Raw genomic sequence first — 16,017 nt, forward strand, 5'->3', positions numbered from 1 at the left:
TGGAGTGCAGTGGCGCAATCTCGGCTCACTGCAAGCTCCGCCTCCCGGGTTCATGCCATTCTCCTGCCTCAGCCTCCTGAGTAGCTGGGACTACAGGCGCCCGCCACCGCGCACGGCTAATTTTTTTTTTTTGTATTTTTAGTAGAGACGGGGTTTCACTGTGGTCTCGATCTCCTGACCTTGTGATCCGCCCGCCTTGGCCTTCCAAAGTGCTGGGATTACAGGCGTGAGCCACCGCGCCCGGCCTGTTGCTCATTTTTTAACCACATTGTTTGCTTTTCTATTTTTGAGTATTAGGAGTTCTCCACATGTTTTCTGGATATTAATCCCTTTTCAGACACAATATTTGCAAAGATTTTCTCCCATTTTGTAGGTTGTCTTTGTACTCTGCTGATTTTTTTTTTTTTTTTTTTTTTTTTTGAGACAGTCTCACTCTATCACCCAGGCTGGAGTGCAGTAGCACAATCTTGGCTCACTGCAACCTCTGCCTCCTGGGCTCAAGCAATCCTCTTGCCTCAGCCCTGCCAGCAGCTGGGAATACAGGAATGAGCCACCATGCCCGGCTAATTTTTGTGTTTTTGTAGAGACAGGGTTTCACCGTGTTGCCCAGGCTGGTCTCCAACTCCTGAGGTCAAGTGATCCACCAGCCTCAGCCTCCCAAAGTGCTAGGATTACAGGCATGAGTCACCGTGCCTCTGCTGACAGTGTCTTTTAATGCAAGCAATGTTTGAATTTTCTTGATGTCCAATTTATCTTTTCTTTTGTTGCCTGTGCCTTTGATGTCACATCCAAGAAATCATCGCCAAATTCAGTGTTACGAAGCTTTCGCCATATATATACATATATATATATATATATATTTTTGCTACAGGGTCTTGCTCTGTCATCCAGGTTGGAGTGCAGTGGTGCAATCACGGCTCACTGCAGCCTCAAACTCCTGGACTCAAGTGATCCTCCCACCCTCAGCCTCCTGAGTAGCTGGGACTACAGGTGTGCACCACCACACCTGGCTAATTTTTAAATTTATTGTAGAGCTGGGCTCTCTCTCTCTGTTGCCCAGGTAGGATTCAAACTCTTGGGCTCAAGAGTTCCTCCTTTCTTATTTTTCGAGATGGAGTCTTGCTGTTACCAAGCTGGAGTGCAGTGGTGCAGTCTCGGCTCACTGCAACTTCTCCCTCCTGGGTTTAAGCAATTCTCCTGCCTCAGCCTCCTGAGTAGCTGGGACTACCAGCACACTCCACCATGCCCGGCTAATTTTTGTAGTTTTGGTAGAGACAGGGTTTCACCACTTTGGCCAGGATGGTCTTGATCTCTTGCTTGTGATCCACCCGCCTCGGCCTCCCAAAGTGCTGAGATTACCGGCGTGAGCCACTGTGCCTGGCTTTGCCCTTTATTTTCTTCTTAGAATTTTATGGTTTTGGATCTTACATTTAGGTCTTGGATCCATTTTGAATCTTTCTATCTGTGGTAAGGGCCAAACTTTATTTTTCTGCGTGTGGATATCTACTATTCCCAGCACCATTTGCTGAAAAAGACTGTCCTTTCCCTACTGAATGGTCTTGGCACCCTCATTAAAAATCATTTGGCCACGTATGCAAGGGTTTGTTTCTGGGCTCGCTATTCTATTCCATTGGTTTGTATGTCTGTCTTTATGCCAGTGCCACATTGCTTACTATAGCTGTGTGGAAAGTTTTGAGATCAGGAAGTGAAAGTCCTTAAACTTTGTTCTTTTGAAAAAGACTGTTGGCTAGTCAGGGTCCCTTGAGATTCCAAATGAATTTTAAGATGCTTTTCTGTTTCTGCAAAAAATGTCATTGGGATTTCATAGGGATTGCATTAAATCTGTAGATTGCTTCGGGTAGTACTGACATCTTAACCATATTAAGTCTTCCAACACAAAATGTCTCTCCATTTACCTGTGTCTTCTTTAATTTCTTTCAGCAGTGTTTCATAGCTTTCATTGTACCAGTCTTTCACCTCCTTAATTCTTGTTTTATTGTTTTTATGCTATTGTATGTGGACCTGTTTTCATAGTTTCCTTTTCAGATTGTTCTTTGTATCCTACTGCTTTGCTGAATTCATTCATTAGTTCTAACAGATCTTTTGTGGAATCTTTAGGATTTTCTTCATATAGGATCATATAATCTATAAACATTCATAATTTTACTTCTCCCTTTTCCATTTGGATGCCTTTTACTTTTCTTGCCTCATTGCTCTGGCTAGATCTTCATGGAAGGGGCAAAAGTGGATATTTTGCCTTATTCCTGATTTTAATTTTTTTTTGAGATGGAGTTTTGCTCTTGTTGCCCAGGCTGGAGTGCAATGGTGTGATCTCGGCTCACCACAACCTCTGCCTCCTGGGTTCAAGTGATTCTCCTGTCTCAGCCTCCCGAGTAGCTGGAATTACAGGTGTGTGCCACCATGCCTGGCTAGTTTTCTATTGTTAGTACAGACATGGTTTCTCTATGTTGCTCAGGCTGGTCTTGAACCCCCAACCTCAGGTGATCTGCTCGCCTCCGCCCCAAAGTGCCGGGATTACAGGCATGAGCCACCGCACCTGGCCTCTTATTCCTGATTTTACAGGAAAAGTTTTCAGCCTTTCATCACCGAGCAGTGTTAGATGTGGGCTTTGCATAAATGGCTTTTATTATGTTGAGGAAGTTTCCTTCTATTCCTAATCTGTTCAGTGGTTTTATCATGAAAGGGTGTTGAGTTTTGTCAAATGCTTCATTCTGTTAGCATAGTGTATTACATTGATTTTTTTTTTTTTTTTTTTGAGACGGAGTCTCGCTCTGTCACCCAGGCTGGAGTGCAGTGGCCGGATCTCAGCTCACTGCAAGCTCCGCCTCCCGGGTTTACGCCATTCTCCTGCCTCAGCCTCCCGAGTAGCTGGGACTACAGGCGCCCACCTTGTCGCCCGGCTAGTTTTTTGTATTTTTAAGTAGAGACAGGGTTTCACAGTGTTAGCCAGGATGGTCTCAATCTCCTGACCTCGTGATCCGCCCGTCTTGGCCTCCCAAAGTGCTGGGATTACAGGCTTGAGCCACCGTGCCCAGCTCTGATTTTTTTTTTTTTGTATGCTGAGCCATCCTTGAATTCCAGGAATAAATCCCCTTGGTCATAGTGTATAATCCATAATCCTTTTAATACGCTGCTGAAGTTTGCCAGTGCTTTGTTGAGGTTTTTTGCATCAGCGTTCACAAGGAATATTGGTCTGTAGTTTTCTTTTCTTGTGGTGTGTATGTCTGACTTTGGTATCAGGGTAAAGTGGGCCTTAAGAATGAGTTAGGAAGTGTTCCCTTATCTTCAGTTTTTTGGAAATGTTTGAGAAGGGCTGGTATTAGTTCTTCTTTACATGTTTGGTAGAATTCACCAGGAAACCATCAGGTCTTGGACTTTTCTTTGAGATTCAGATAATGCTTTTAATGCCTATAAAGATTAAAAATGAAATTAAAAGACTTTCATCGCAAATTTTAAATGGTGGCATGCATGTGCTTCTTTACGAATGCATTAAATAATGTAATCGAGCAGCTGGTCTAGGAGTTGTGGTAATTTTGAAGCGATGATGAGCAGAATGGTATTCTGTGGCATCTGCAGCACTGGTGATGTGATGTGAGATATTCATGACTTGTGTAGGAGGTGGAGTCTCAGACACTGCTGATGCTGCTGCAGCAGTTGGTTGCCTAGATTCATAATTCAGGAAAACGTTAAATTTTGATTAACGGCCAGTGATGGTAAAGATGGTATTTTTTCCTGTCCCAGTTCTCAGTATCAACCTTCTTGGTGTGCTGGGTATGGCAACTATCCCAAACACCCCCATGGGCCCATGTCACACGTGAACATATTCTATTATATCTTTCCAGAAAAAAAAAAATGCTGAGAATGACCACAGTAAGGGATGTTTTACTTTGAAACATTCACTGGTGTGCCCAGCCCTGACCAAGGGCCATGTGGAGGCTGGAGTGTGCAGGTGCAGGGGGTGTGCCCTATGGAGGAGGGTGGCCTTGGCTCCTAGGGTGCACAGGCATGGCCTCTCTGCAGGACCTGTGCTTCCACTAGGAGGCTGGGGTGGTTACATGCTCCTGAGTGTGTTTGGGGAAGGAACTCAGTAATTAGTCACCATGTGTATACGTTTCCTGCAGCTGCTGTGGCCGATTACCACAAATTCAGTGGCTGAAACACAAGCATTTATTCTCTTACAGTTCTGAGGTCAGAAGTCTAAATTATCTCACTCTGGTAAAGTCAAGGTGTTGGCAGGGCTGGCTCCTTCTGGAGGCTCTAGGGTAGGGGGGAGTCTGTCTCTGCCTTTTCCAGCTTCTAGGGGTCTCCACATTCCTTGGCTTGTGGCCCCTCCCTCTGCCTCCAAAGCCAGCATCTTCTCTCCTCTGACTCCTGCTTCTGTGGTCACATCTTCTGTCCAACTGTGAAGCTCCTGCCTCCCTCTTATGATCGTGATTACATGGGACCTACCTGGATAATACAGGATAACCCCCCATCTCAAGGCCCTTCACTTAATCCCATCTCCAAAGTCCCTTTTACCAGGTACAATGATTTAAAAGATATCATCCCCTCCAAAATTCATGTTGAAACTGAAAGTTGTCAGAATCAAAGCAGAGTGACCAATGTTAAGAAAACCCTAACAAATAGAGCTAGGGAAGGCTACGAAGAGAGGGTCTGTATGCACGATAACAAAAACTATCACAAAAGACTGCAAAAACCACAACCTTGCAGAAAGGTCATTGAATTTTTTTTTTTTTTTTGAGCCCAAGTCTTGCTCTGTCACCCAGGCTGGAGTGCAGTGGTACAATCTCGGCTCACTGCAACCTCTGCCTCCCGGGTTCAAGTGATTCTCCTACCTCAGCCTCCCAAGTAGCTGGGATTACAGGTGTGCCCATCACCATGCCTGGCTAATTTTATATTGTTAGTGAAGACAGGGTTTCCCCATGTTAGTCAGGCTGGTCTTGAACTCCTGACCTCAAGTGATCAGCCCACCTGAGCCTCCCAAAGTACTAGGATTATAGGCGTGAGCCGCCACGCCTGGCCAAGGTCATTGAAATCTTATACAAGAAAATACTTCTGCAAGGATACCTGCCCAGCAGCTACCTTCCAAACTTGGACTGGTGTCACCCTTGCTATTAATCTTTTTTTTTCTTTTTCTACCAAACACTTAAACAATTAAAGCTGGGTCCACTGGCTTGTGCCTGTGATCCCAGCTACTCAGGAGGCTTGAGGTGGGAGGATCAGTTGAAGCCAGAAGTTGGTGACCAGCCTGGATGGTATCATGAACACTGATCTTCTAAAAGAAAAAAAATTAATACCGGCCGGGTGCGGTGGCTCAAGCCTGTAATCCCAGCACTTTGGGAGGCCGAGACGGGCGGATTGCGAGGTCAGGAGATCGAGACCATCCTGGCTAACACGGTGAACCCCGTCTCTACTAAAAAATACAAAAACTAGCCGGGCGAGGTGGCGGGTGCCTGTAGTCCCAGCTACTCGGGAGGCTGAGGCAGGAGAATGGCGTAAACCCGGGAGGCAGAGCTTGCAGTGATGTGAGATCTGGCCACTGCACTCCAGCCGGGGCGGCAGAGCGAGACTCTCTCTCAAAAAAAAAAAAAAAAAAAAAAGAAGAGGAACACTTCCAACTCATTTTATGAGGCCAGTAGGACACTAATTCCAAGACCAGACACAGACACCACAAGAAAACTTCAGACCAGTATCTATGACGAATATGGATTAAAAAAAAAATCACCCAACAAAACTGGATTAAACTGAATCCAGGAAGAGAGATACTCCATGACCAACTGGAATTTTTCTGAATGCAGGGGATAAATATCTTTTCAATATCTGAAAGTCAGTTAATGTAACACACCACATTCCTAGAACAAAGAAAAAAAACCCATGATTATCTCAATGGATGTGGAAAAATCATTTAACCAAATCTGACACCTTTTCATGATAAACACACTCAACAAACTAGAAATAGAAGATACTTCCTTGGCTGGGCGTGGTAGCTCATGCCTATAATCCCAGCATTTTGGGGGGCCGAGGAGGGGGGTGGATTACTGGAGGTCAGGAGTTCAAGACCAGCCTGGTCAACATGGTAAAACCCCATCTCTACTAAAAATACAAAATTAGCTGGATGTGGCCGTGTGTGCCTGTAATTCCAGCTACTCTGGAGACTGAGGCAGGAGAATCACTTGAACCTGGGAGGCAGAGGTTGCAGTGAGCCAAGACCCAGCCACTGCACTCCAGTCTGGGTGAGAGTGAGACACTGTCTCAAACAAAAAATAGGTTTTATCAGGTTGAGGAAGTACCTTTTTTTTTTTTAGACGGAGTTTCCCTCTTTTAGCTGGGATTACAGGCACCCACCACCACCCCCAGCTAACTTTTTGTATTTTTAGTAGAGATGAGATTTCTCCATGTTGGCCAAGCTGGTCTCAAACTCTGGACCCCTAGTGATCTGGCCGCCTCGACCTCCCAAAGGGTTGGAATTACAGGCGTGAGCCACCACACCCAGCCTGATAAAACCTATTTTTGAAGCACCCACAGATTGGGTATCATCATACCCAATGGTGAAAGACTGGATGCCTTCTCCCTGAGATCAGGAGCAAGACAAGGATGTCCACTCTCGCTGCTGCTAGTCAATATTGTACTGGAGGTTCTAGCCAGGGCAGCTAGGCAAGGAGGAGAAATAAAAGGCATCCAGATTAGAAAGGAAGAGGTAAAATGATCTTTATTCACAGATGACATGCTTTTGTATAAAATCCCAAGGAATCCACTAAAAGACTAGAAGAACTAATAAATGCCACTAAAAGACTAGAAGAACTAATAAACGGGTTTAACAAGGTTGCAGGATAAAAGATCAATACACAAAAAGCCCTTGGAGTCACCCTTGACCTTTCTGGGTCATACTCCACATCCCATCTGACAGTGGATGGCCTCCTGCCTCCTTCTCAGTCCTTCCTAGTCTGTTCTTCACCCAGGAGTCAGAATGACCCTTTTAAAGGCTTAGTCACATCCTTCCCTGTGCTCAGTCTTCCGAAGGCTGCCCATTTCCTGCAGAGAAGGGGCCACAGTTCTGACTGTGCAGGACCTGCCCGCATCCCTCCATGTCCCCACCTCCCATTTCCCACCAGTCCTTCCAGCTCCTGGGTTCTCCACTTAGCGGCCTCTGCTGTTTCCTACACTCCAGGCTCTCGTGTCTCAGAGGCTCTGTCTGCCGTGCCCCGTGCTCAAGACACTTCTTCTGCAGATATCCTCACCCTCGACGCCCACTTCCCGCCGGTCTTTGCTCAAATAAGTGCCCTCCTCTCCTTGACCGTTCCGCCCTGTCCACCTCGTGTTCTTTTCAGACGGCTGACTCAAAAAAAAAAAAAAAAAAAAAAAAAAAATAGACAATCTCAACAGACCTATAACAAGAGTCTCAATTAGTAACCAAAAAACTACAACTCAAATAAGTCATCAAAAAAGCCCAGCCCCAAACGGCTTCAACGTTGAATTGAAGCGTGCACGTGGGTTGGTATGTGAATGATGGACTGCCCGGGTCCTCTGGGCACTCAGCATTTCCTACACGCTCCGACTCGGGCACAGGCTGTCTGGACCAGGTACAGACAGGCTGGGAGCCCCGCGCCGGGCGCCCGCTCCCAGGAAGCTCCACCTCTCCCTGCCGTCAAGGCGCCGGTGGGCGGCACGTGGGCCGGCTCTCCCGGGGGCAGTTCTCTATTCCGGCCGTGAGGTTCTCAGACCAAATCCTCGGAATGCAAACTCTCACGGCGTTCCCGTAATTCTCAGCCCAGCGCGGGCCCGGACGCAGGCTCCAAGGGAACGAAGTCAGCGTCCCTTCCGGGGGATGCGCCGGCTGCGCTGCACCTGTTTCTGCCTCAGGGGTCCAAACGCCCATCTTCCCTGCACCGGGACTGGGGCCTGGAGACCGTGGTACGTCCACCTGGTGGCCGTCCACGGTCTGTCGCCTGCCGAGGTCGCCGCCGGCCACACCCACGAGGTCCCCAGGGCGCAGGCGGCGAGAGCTCGGCCAGCCAGGGGGCCGGGCTGCGGCTGAGGTGGGACGAGCCAGGGTCGGGGAGGAGGCATGGCGCGGAGAGATGGCTGCTGCGGATTCAGCAGGGTCCCCGCCGCCAACCCACTCCGCCCACCCCGCGCCGCCTATCCCGCGCCCCGCACCGCAGGCCTCAAAACGTGAGCGAAGCAGCGGAGCAGACGCCGACCGGGGCGGGTCCTATTGGGCCTGCGAAAGGGGGCGGAGAGGGGCGGATCGACGCTCACTGCGCCTGCGGAAAGGGGCGAGGCGGGCACCGGCCGGCGGGTGCCACCTACTGCGCCTGCGAAAAGGGGCGGGGCGGGCGCGGGCTTGCAGGCGGTGCCTACTGCGCCTGCGGGAAGGGGCGGGGCGGGCGCGAGAAAGGAGCGCAGCTGGGGGCGGGGTCGAGGGCGGGGTGGCGGGCGGTGCCTACTGCGCCTGTGCGAGGCCGGGGCGGTGAGCGCGCCCTCGCTCCTTGGCCGCCGCCTCAGCCGCTGTCGCCGCCGCCGCTCACCCGGGGCCGCGCACGCGCTGCCACCGCCCCCGGCCCGCGCCCGCCCCCGGCCCGCGCCCTCCTGCCACCGCCTCTCTGGGCCGCGGGCTCGGCTCCTCCTCCGCCCGGGCTCGGCGCCCGCAGCATGCAGCAGCCGCGGGGGCGGCGACGGCGGCGGCTGTGAGGTGAGGCGGGGGCCGCGCTCGGGCGCCCCTCCCGGCAGGCCGGCTGCGGGGCCGAGTGGGGGCTCGGGGCGCACCGGGCCCGGCGCGGCGAGGGGCGGCGGCGTCTTTGTTGCGGCCGGGCCGCCGCCTCGCCCTTTGTCTGCAGATGGTGGACGCCGGCGGCCGCGCCGCCGCCGAGGGCTGGAGGAAGATGGAGGCCCCGCCGGACGGCGCCGCCGACCTCGTGCCCCTGGACCGCTACGACGCGGCGCGCGCCAAGATCGCCGCCAACCTGCAGTGGATCTGCGCCAAGGCCTACGGCCGAGGTGGGCCGGGCGGGGGGCGCGGGGCGGGGGTCAGGGGCGCGGGCCGGGGCCGGGGGACGCGGCCGGGGTCGGGCCGGGTCGGGGTCCGCGCCCGGTGCCTTTGTGCCGCGTCCGCACAGGGTCGGGGCTGGGCTGGTCGCCTCCGAGATCCCGGCGGCGCCCGGGCAACGGGGAGCGTGGGGACGCGGTCACCTGGCGAGTGGGCGTCCCCGTGGCGGAGGGCGGCGTGGGTCGGGGCTTCCGCTCCTATTTCGGGAGTGCCCCCAGCCTCCCGTTGGCGGCGGCGGCGGGAGGGAGCTGCCCGGTTTTGGGCGCAGGGAGGGACCATGGGGACGCGGGGCCGCTGTCTGAGACGCCGCTTCCCAGCGCGCCGGGCATCGTCAAGTGCTGGACCTGTGATTCCGAGCCTTTCACTTGTTACGAATTTTGATGCTTACAAGCCATCAGCTGTTGAATTCCCCAACTAGAAATTGCGTATTCCGCGGATTGTGCTTAATCATAATGATCCCCTTTGCTTAATTCCTGTTTGGAAGAACTAGGTAACCTTGTTACTGAGTGCAATTTGTTAGGCCCTAATGTGCTTAGTGGATTAAGACGCTTCTGTTTCGTGCCCCGGGAACAGGACAGACCTGGTGATTCTCATAAGTGGCTGACTTCTTTATTAATTTCAGGTGCTTTGTTTCAGGTACCATATTAAGGGTTAATATTTCTGTAATCCTCTTTTCGTTTGAAGCATTCTTCAAAAATTTGCCTTTATCCTGGTGAAAAATTAACCTTTTTAGAGTAAGACTAAAGGAGACAGCCATTCCAGAGAAGAGTTCAGTTGACCAGTTTGGAAAACGCTGAGCAGGCGTTACCCTGTTTGACAGTGGCCTGTGCCCCAGCTAGACTCTAGTTAGTCATAAGGACAAACGCGTTTTGTAAGTTTTAGGGATTAAATACCTCGCCTTACTTCAAACTGGTTTTTGTACTGTGTAAGTAGTACTTGGGAAAGAGTTTTTCCTTTCTTTGATAGTTTTCAGTTTTACAGTTCTTGTTTACTGGCTCAGTGGAACCTTAGTTTCTGTGTTGTAATGATGAAGAAACACTGCTACATCCAAGAGTTCACATGAGTTTTTGAGAACGGAATTGGTTAAGATGTATGTGTAAAACTCGAGTCAGGTGCAGACAACAATCCGCGAGCAGGCCTTGGCTATCTCGCAGTCACTGCAGGTTGCATGAGCTCACCTGCCTCACACCTTGTGTTGCTCACTGTTGTGCTTTTCTTTGTATTTTGCCGTATGTGCTTACACCACTAACTCTAGTTTTTACACCTTTGCCAGTGATGTCTCTTTCTGAGACTGGCTTTTGTTATTCCATGATTCCGCGTTATGTTCTTAGGTTCTTCTCGACTTCATCTATACTTTTCCACTGCATTCTTTCCCCTGTTGTGGGTGTCCCACCGAGGCCCATCCACCGCAGCTGCTCGTGGGCGCTGGCTGGGCTCCCGCGGATGCAGTGGAGCCCAGGGCATTCTTGGGCATGGCTCCTGGGGTCCGAGCACAGAGTTTTACTCCTGCATGTTTTTTAAGATTTTATATGTGGAGGGGGCTGAGGGCTCAGGCAGCGGATGTTAGACAAATTGCTATAAAAAACTTTCGTGATCTGCTTTCCAATGTCTTCAGCAAGGTGCATGCATTTTTATGTCGTTGCATTTAGTTTTGGCATTCAGCATGGAATTTGTCAGCCATCCAGCAATAAATATGCATGTCTCTGTGTTAGTATTGGGTTCGTCTAGTTTCAGTTCCGGTACCAGATCACTCTTTAATACTTGTTGACTCATCAGATAATGAATTCAGAATCTTATACTAAAATGGGCTTTCAAGTTTTGGAATTATTAAAAGGTGGGCATTTAAAGAAAAGAAGCATGAACAGGAGCTGGGGAAGACTGGATACCATCTTAGGAGCTGAGACTGGAGTGCCCCTTACTGGTGGGTGACAGTGCCTTTGCACGTCAGACCCTGATTTCAGGAGGTCCGTTCCCCCCCACCTTTTTTTTTTTTTTTTTTTTGAGAGGGAGTCTCTATCTTCCATGCTGGAGTGCAGTGGTGCGATCTCAGCTCACTGCAACCACTGCCTCCTGGGTTCAAGTGATTCTTCTGCCTCAGCATCCCGAATAGCTGGGGTTACAGGTGTGCGCCCCCACACCTGGCCAATTTTTGTATTTTTAGTAGAGACGGGGTTTCTCCATATTGCCAGGCTGGTCTCAAACTCCTGACCTCATGATCCGCCCGCCTTGGCCTCCCAAAGTGCTGGGATTATAGGCGTGAGCCACCGTGCCTGGCTGGTTTCCACTTCTTTTTGCCGAGGGGACAGGGAAGCGTATGTAATTACAAAAAAAAAAAATTTAAGCCAGGTGTGGTGGTTTATATTTATAATTCTAGTGAATCAGAGACAGAGGTGGGGCGATCACTTGAGGCCAGGAGTTTGAGATGGAGTCTGCTTGTGTTTCCCAGGCTGGTCTCCAACTCCTGGGCTAGAGTGATCCTCCTGCTTCAGCTTCCTGTGTAATTTTCTTTTTTACCTTTTTTTTTTTTTTTTTTTCCATAGGGGACAGGGTCTCACTCTGTCGGCCAGGATGGAGTGCAGTGGTGTGACCTCAACTCACTGCAACCTCTGCCTCCCAGGCTCAAGTGATCTTCCCGCCTCAGCCTCCCGAGTAGTCACCACCACACCTGGCTAACTTTTGTATTTTTTGTAGACATGGGGGTTTTCTTTAAACAATTTTTAGTTTTGTAAAAATGGGGTCTATTTGCCCAGGCTAGTTTTGAACTCCTGGGCTCAGGTGATCTGCCTGCCTCGGCCTCCCAAAGTGCTGGGATTACAGTCGTGAGGCACCGCACTTGGCCGTCCTGTGTAAAACTGTGTAAAAATTGAGAATCTTTATTTAAATTTACAGGTTGCAGAGATCCCAATTCAGATGACCGAAAGACTTGCCTCAGCTCAGCTGAAGTGATTTATGTTGCTGGGGGGGGTCACAGCCTGGGTGTGAGGTTCGCTGTTACCCAGTGTGCTTGTGTCTTGTAAGAGACCGAGTGGGGAGGGGGTTTTGGTAGGATAGTGTGTGTCCCCCCAACACTTCTAATCCAGCACCTTTTGCTCTGTTTCTTCTTTTGAATGTCTCCATGTGCCTCTCCAGCTTAGTTTGCAGTTAATCGGACATGGTTCTTTCAATATGGCTGCTTTAATCGGAAATCGCTTTTGGGGGTATGATGGTGAAAGTGGCTTAAATGTTTAACTTGTTAGAGGGTTGTTCATTAGGTTGCTAAATCTTCCCTTTGTGTAAAGATTGAAAGCATGCTAAAACTTCAGGGCTGGCTGCTGTCTCGCTTTGCATTTGCCTTTTGAGAGTTTTGGTGTTCCTGGGGCCATTGTAGTAAGTGGGTAGGCTCAGGAGAGCTTGCCCTTGGCGAGGCCTTGTGGCATATGGCTGTGCAGAAACACTTCCTCCAGTTTCATTTGTCTCTGGGGCCACAGCCAAGAATTGTGGGCCGCCTTAGGCTTTTATTTTTAGGTCCCCTCTCCCTTTCTTTTGGTAACTCTCTTGTTTCATTGACAGTGTTTCCATTTTTTAAAGAAATAATGTATTGGACGTGTTGGAAATTGTCCGGTTAAAAATGTCTGTAAGAAGGTGCAGAACCTGCTTAGTCACTACATTTTGTGATGATGTTTGAGTGAAAGTTGTAATAAATTGGTGAAAGAAGTTGAGAAGGGTGGCTGAAGTTCCATTTATTTTACAGCATAGCATGCTGGACTAGAGCAGTGCAGTCCTGGCCTTGATCTTGGCCACTGTGCATTTTATACATGCCCTTAGGAAACTCAGAGAGGTATCTAGGCCTTGGTTTCAGGGAACTATGTGGAGAGCAAGCTTTTATTATCTCCCAAGGACAATGTTAAAAAACAACCCGGGGCAAGTACTAGCATGCACTCCATTCTTTGCAAGGATGTTGTAGTGTAGCTCAGTGGAAACCAGGTTTTCCCTTTGCTTGCAGAGCTAAGCTGCCCTGAACCCTAGGGCACTGGATGGGAGCTTAGGGCTCGGGAGTTCATCCCCTCACCTTACTGACAGCACATGGCCCTGCCCAGAAGCCACATGGCCTGCCCAGAGGCACACTGTTGGGAGGAGTTGTCTAGTCCCCTCCTCCTTTTTTGCTCACTCTTGCTAGAGTAATTTGAACTACTGATTTGGAAACCATGTTAGGAACTAAGAAATCAGTGTGAGGATGCTGTGGCCTGTGAAGCCCGGATTTTAGTCCCCATCTCAGGGACCAGCAGTTTCGTTATGTAGGCAACAAGAGGAGTTTAGACTCCGGTTTGCTTACTTGATGTGATGAGCAAAACCCCTTTGTAATGAACTCCGGAGGGTCGCCATATTTCGTTGTAGTGACTTTTGGTTAAAATGAAATCTGTGCTCAGAGCCCCTTTCCAACTCCAGAACTGGCCATGAAGCCACTGTGCCTCGTCCTCCCTGCACTGGCAGGAGGGCAGCAGTGGCTGGAGTCTTGGTGTGCAGAGCCTGCTCTAGGTGGCAGCACACTTGTGAGCACATTGCCACATTTCTGAAGGTGATGACTTGTTCAGATGATTGGTTTATGAGTTCAGATTGTATATTTAAATCGTCTTTGGTTGTTCTTGACAAGGGATTTGGGTGTTTCCGAGATGGGGGTTACAGAGCATCTTCAAATGCTTCCTGAGCACCTGTTAGGTGGTACTGGATACTGTGGGAGTTGCTGGTTGGTCCAGCTAGCATGACCTTTCCTGTGCAGAGGTGTCCTGAGAACCACCTGCTGCCTGGTTATGTGTGCGTCTCTGTGAGGCCAGGGATTGTGGTTGTCCCACTTACTGCTGTGTCCGCAGCACAGAGTGCTCAAGTACTTGTTGAATGGTTAGCCCCCAAGAGCGGAGGGGAGGGCGGCTGGCTGCAGCCCTGTGCAGAGGAGAGGTGTCTTCGGGTGTACCGAGCAGATTAACCTTGTTGAGGTGGAGGATTTGTGGACTGAAATAGTAAGTGATTAGTTTGGAAAATAGTCTGGGGCCAGATTGTTTGTGGTGCTAGGGATTTCTTTGATGATGTGTGCCTGGGAGGGCTTTTAAGTAGGGGGCTGTCGTGCTGAGAGAGCGAGCCTGGGAAGATGTTTTTAGCAGGTTGGAGTGGGTAGAGGCCATAGACAGGTGTACTACCTGAGAGCTGATGTCGTTAGGCTGGAAATGCCAAAGACTTGGCTGTTCTTCTTTTCATTTTTTTGGGACAAGGTCTTGCTCTGTTGCCCAGGCTGGAGTGCAGTGGCATGATCATAGCTTACTGCAGCCTTGGCCTCCTTGAGCTCAAGTGATCCTCCCACTTCAGCCTCCCGAGTAGCTAGGATCACAGTTAGGACCACAGGCCTGCACCTCCAGGTCCGGTTAATTATTATTATTTTTTGTAGAGGTGGAGTTTTCCTGTGTTGCCCAGGCTGATCTCAAACTCCTGGGCTCAAGCAGTGCTCCCACCCACCTTGTCCTCCCAAAGTGCTGGGATCACAGGTATGAGTTGAGTGAGTGAGTGAGTCCACTGCGCCCGGATGGACCTGCCTATCTGTCGGCAGAGGGAATAGGAAGGGTAGACGGAGCAGCAGATATACACGCTGAATCCATGGAGCTGGACTGATTGACAGTTGGGTGTGGGAGGCAGCCAAGGGTGAGTTACGGTCAGCTGGACTGCCATGGGGAGCCCAGACATAGGAATGATGGTGCCCTTGACAAGGATATTTAGTCATTATTTCATAGCATTTTTCTGCTTTCATAACTTTTGTTATCACTACAGAAAAAATGTTTGAGGCCGGGCGTGGTGGCTCATGCCTGTAATCCCAGCACTTTGGGAAGTTGAGGCGGGCAGATCACCTGAAGTCAGGAGTTGGAGATCAGCCTGGCCAACATGGTGAAACCCTGTCTCTACTAAAAATACAAAATTAGCGGGGCGTGGTGGCAGGCGCCTGTAATCCCAGTGATTCAGGAGGCTGAGGCAGGACAGTTACTTAAACCCAGGAGGTGGAGGCTGTGGTGAGCCGAGACTACGCCACTGCACTCCAGCCTGGGCAAGAGAGTGAGACCCTGTCTCAGGAAAAAGAAAGAAAGATCTTTGAGCTTTTTCTATTTCTGGCTTTCCTGAGCTCCCACCTAGTCCTGTTTTTCTTTCTTTCTTTTTTTTTTTTTGAGTCGGAGTCTTGCTCTGTCGCCCAGGCTGGAGTGCAGTGGTATAATCTCGGCTCACTGCAAACTCCGCCTCCCAGGTTCATGCCATTCTCCTGCCTCAGCCTCCTGAGTAGCTGGGACTACAGACGTTCACCACAATGCCCGGCTAATTTTTTGTATTTTTTTTAGTAGAGATGGGGTTTCACCGTGTTAGCCGGGATGGTCTCTATCTCCTGACCTCGTGATCCGCCCACCTTGGCCTCCCAAAGTGCTGGGATTACAGGCGTGAGCCACTATGCCCGGCCCTCTTTTTCTTAAAGTGGTTTACTATTCCCCAGTCACTCTTCTCCCATTACTTCATACTCTACTAGTCAAAATTAAACTTATATCTGGGGGCGGAATGTAGTGGCTCACACCTGAAATCTCTGCACTTTGGGAGGCTGAGGTGGGAGGATTGCTTGAGCCCAGGAGATTGAGACCAGTCTGGGCAGCAGAGTGAGACTCTGTCGCTACAAAGAACGTAAAAGTTAGCTGGGCATGGTGGTGCATGCCTGTGGTCCCAGTTACTTGGGAGGCTGAGGTGGGAAGATCAGTTGAGCCCAGAAGATCGAGGCTGCAGTGAGCCATAATTGTCACACTGCACTTCAGCCTGGGTGACAGAGCAAGATCCTGTCTCAAAAAGAATTAAACTTACATGAGTTCAGTTGGGCATTACATTTTGAACTGTGGGGCCCTTAGCATCGTTTTTAGGCCTCCTGTAGTGATGGAAGTGTCCGCATGTACAGAGAC

The 16,017-nt window shown here is 50.0% G+C and overlaps 1 protein-coding gene across 1 annotated transcript in view; it reads left to right on the top strand.

Annotated features, from left to right (window-relative positions):
- The first annotated feature begins 8,493 nt into the window (after positions 1 to 8,493).
- Positions 8,494 to 16,017, top strand: part of CAMSAP1 (calmodulin regulated spectrin associated protein 1) — a 98,492-nt gene continuing 90,968 nt past the window's right edge. The window contains exon 1 of the mRNA XM_023227645.3: positions 8,494 to 9,018. Within this exon, the coding sequence (XP_023083413.1) occupies positions 8,859 to 9,018 (160 nt within the window). The 5' untranslated portion in view covers positions 8,494 to 8,858. The remainder of the gene's footprint in view (positions 9,019 to 16,017) is intronic.

Source organism: Piliocolobus tephrosceles, chromosome 14 (genome assembly GCF_002776525.5).
Source record: "Piliocolobus tephrosceles isolate RC106 chromosome 14, ASM277652v3, whole genome shotgun sequence".
NCBI lineage: Eukaryota > Metazoa > Chordata > Mammalia > Primates > Cercopithecidae > Piliocolobus > Piliocolobus tephrosceles.